We start from the raw sequence: 2,402 nt of genomic DNA on the forward strand, positions 1-2,402 counted from the left end.
CCTTCCTTTATAACCATCTTCCCTTTTATAATATTCTACAGGAGCCTTTCCCTCGCCCTCTTTGCTTCCTGCCTTTGCTCCTGCGAGTCCTTTCTTCCTCCCCCGCCCGTGGCTGTGTGTGTGAGTGGGTGTGAGTGTGTGCGAGCGGGTGTGAGCCTGTGTGTGCCTATTCCCGAGCCTGGTTTATGTATCTTTCAACCTCCTTCTCTTCTTCCCCCTCTTCCACCCCAACCTTTGCAATTCCCCAGCAGCCGCTGGACGGAGGAGGGGGAGGCAAACCTACAGCCGCTACCAGACGCTGGAACTGGAGAAGGAATTTCTATTTAATCCCTACCTGACCCGCAAACGGAGGATCGAGGTCTCGCATGCCCTGGGATTGACAGAAAGGCAGGTCAAAATCTGGTTCCAGAACAGGAGGATGAAATGGAAAAAGGAAAACAACAAAGACAAGTTTCCCAGCAGCAAATGCGAGCAGGAAGAACTGGAAAAACAGAAAATGGAAAGAGCCCAGGAGGTGGACGAGGAAGGGGAAGCACAGAAGGCGGACAAGAAATAAAAGGATTTTTAAGGACTGAAAGGCAAGCGCTGCTGGGGTGGAAGAACCCCTGAGCCCCACGTTAATGGCAGTTAGTGTAAGGGAGGGGTGGGAAAAAAACCAACAATGCATAGAAAAGAGAAAGGAAAAAAAAAAACCCCTTTTATTGCTGTAAAACAATATAGCTGTAAGCACCACTTTCCTGATTATCCTTTGATACAATGAACAGCATGCAAAAGTGATCGGGAGGTCTCTCCTGCCTTTTGCCAGTTATTAACTAGTGGTAGTGTAACGCAATAGCTTATGTAAAACATGACTGTGAAATTTTCTCTCTCTCTCTGTCTCTCTGTCTCTCTCTCTTCTTTCCTGGGGGGTGGGTTGGTTAACATAGCTTTCAATGCTATAGGAGTTACGTGAAATTACATTTGTGCACTTTTTAAATTTTTTTTTTCCACCTTTTTTGTTGTGGTCTATCTGTACGTACTGGAGGTAGCTATTGAAACAAACATCCCAACAACATGAAACTGCCTATTTATGCTATAGTTATCTCTCTCTCCTTCTCTCCCTTTCTCTCTTTACTTTCCTTCTGTTCTTTTCTTTGGTTCGGGATTTTTTTTTTTTTTTTTTTTTACAATTTTAAAATGTCACTTCCAAAAAAAAAAAAAAAAAGGAAAAAAAAAGAAAAAAAAGAAAAGATAAAAACCTTTTTCTCTCCTTTAGTTAGCATGCGCACAGTGAAGCAAGTTGTAAAGTGATCTTTAGGTTAACTGTGAAAAAGAATGTATACTGTATACGTGAATTACTTTATTGGGGGAACTAATGATATATTTTGTTGTTCTTTCATCACTTTGTTCTATTGTCTAAACCTGGAAGCGGCGGAAGAAAGTTACAATAAAGTTTACAAGCGAGAATTCCGTGACATCATTCTTTTACCCTGCTCCATTTCCTCCAGGACCACTTTGATAGAAAGGAAATAAAAGTCAATTGTGTCGGAGCTGCAGCCCTGGCCATCAAAGCCTTCTTTGCCTGGAGAGATGCTGGCGGGCTGGATCGCTGCTGGGACGGGCGGAGGCAGGGGCTGGGGCCGGGGAGCTGCTGCCTGGGAGCCGTGGGGAAGGGGAGGGGGCCGGGGGTAACTGCGATGGCTTCTGCTCTTGTTGTTGTTTCTAACAGTTCCTGGGTGGTGACAGGTTGGGAGGCTGTGTGGAAATCCTTCCTGAAGGTAACGTGTGTGCTTTTTTTTCCCTTTTCTCTTTCTTCCTTTCTCCCTCTCTCCTCATCCATCCCACTGTCCCCGCAAGATGAAGCCCAGCCCTGGGTCCCCCCTTCCTTTCCTCCCACTCATCTCGCTGGAAAAAAAAAAAATAATTGTCAGGGGCGCAGCTGAGCTGCTCCTCCGGCTGCCCTGCCATGGCAATAGAGTGCGGGGATGCACACCCAGCCCCTCGCAACATAACCTTGGGAAAGGAGAACCAGCACAAACCCTAGATGCACAGCCACCATTGTCTGGGTCGCTTTTCCTGCCTGGGAGGTTTTCTTTCTTTCTACGTCCCCCCTTTTTAAAAAGAAAAATCGAGGCAGATCACATTTTGGAAGGTCTCTCTCTGCTTCTCCAGCAGAAAGCAAATCAGCCAGCTGGTCAGGTTTTACTTCTGACTGTAATTGAGTCCCGCAGAACCGCTGACACGCTGAACAAGGGATCTGTACACTCTTTATTTTTCGCAACAAGAAAAGCAAATGCCAGCTCAATACGAAGCTCAAAGCCTGTGGCACTGGAATAAATTAGATATAGAGCTGAATGGCATTTGGGAAAAAAGAACCCTGAAACTATTAGGTATCAATGAGCCATTTGTCTTTTTTTTTTTTT

At 45.5% G+C, this 2,402-nt stretch overlaps 1 protein-coding gene across 1 annotated transcript; it reads left to right on the forward strand.

Annotated features, from left to right (window-relative positions):
* Positions 1–248: 248 nt before the first annotated feature.
* On the forward strand, positions 249–556 carry LOC104465218 (homeobox protein Hox-B8-like; the record flags this gene model as incomplete). The annotated part of the gene is made up of 1 exon (XM_010078175.1): positions 249–556. A coding segment is annotated over one exon (308 nt), but the record flags the coding sequence as incomplete, so codon positions are not given.
* Positions 557–2,402: the final 1,846 nt, after the last annotated feature.

This window comes from Pterocles gutturalis, unplaced genomic scaffold (assembly GCF_000699245.1).
Source record: "Pterocles gutturalis isolate BGI_N339 unplaced genomic scaffold, ASM69924v1 scaffold34503, whole genome shotgun sequence".
In the NCBI taxonomy this organism is placed as follows: Eukaryota; Metazoa; Chordata; class Aves; order Pterocliformes; family Pteroclidae; genus Pterocles; species Pterocles gutturalis.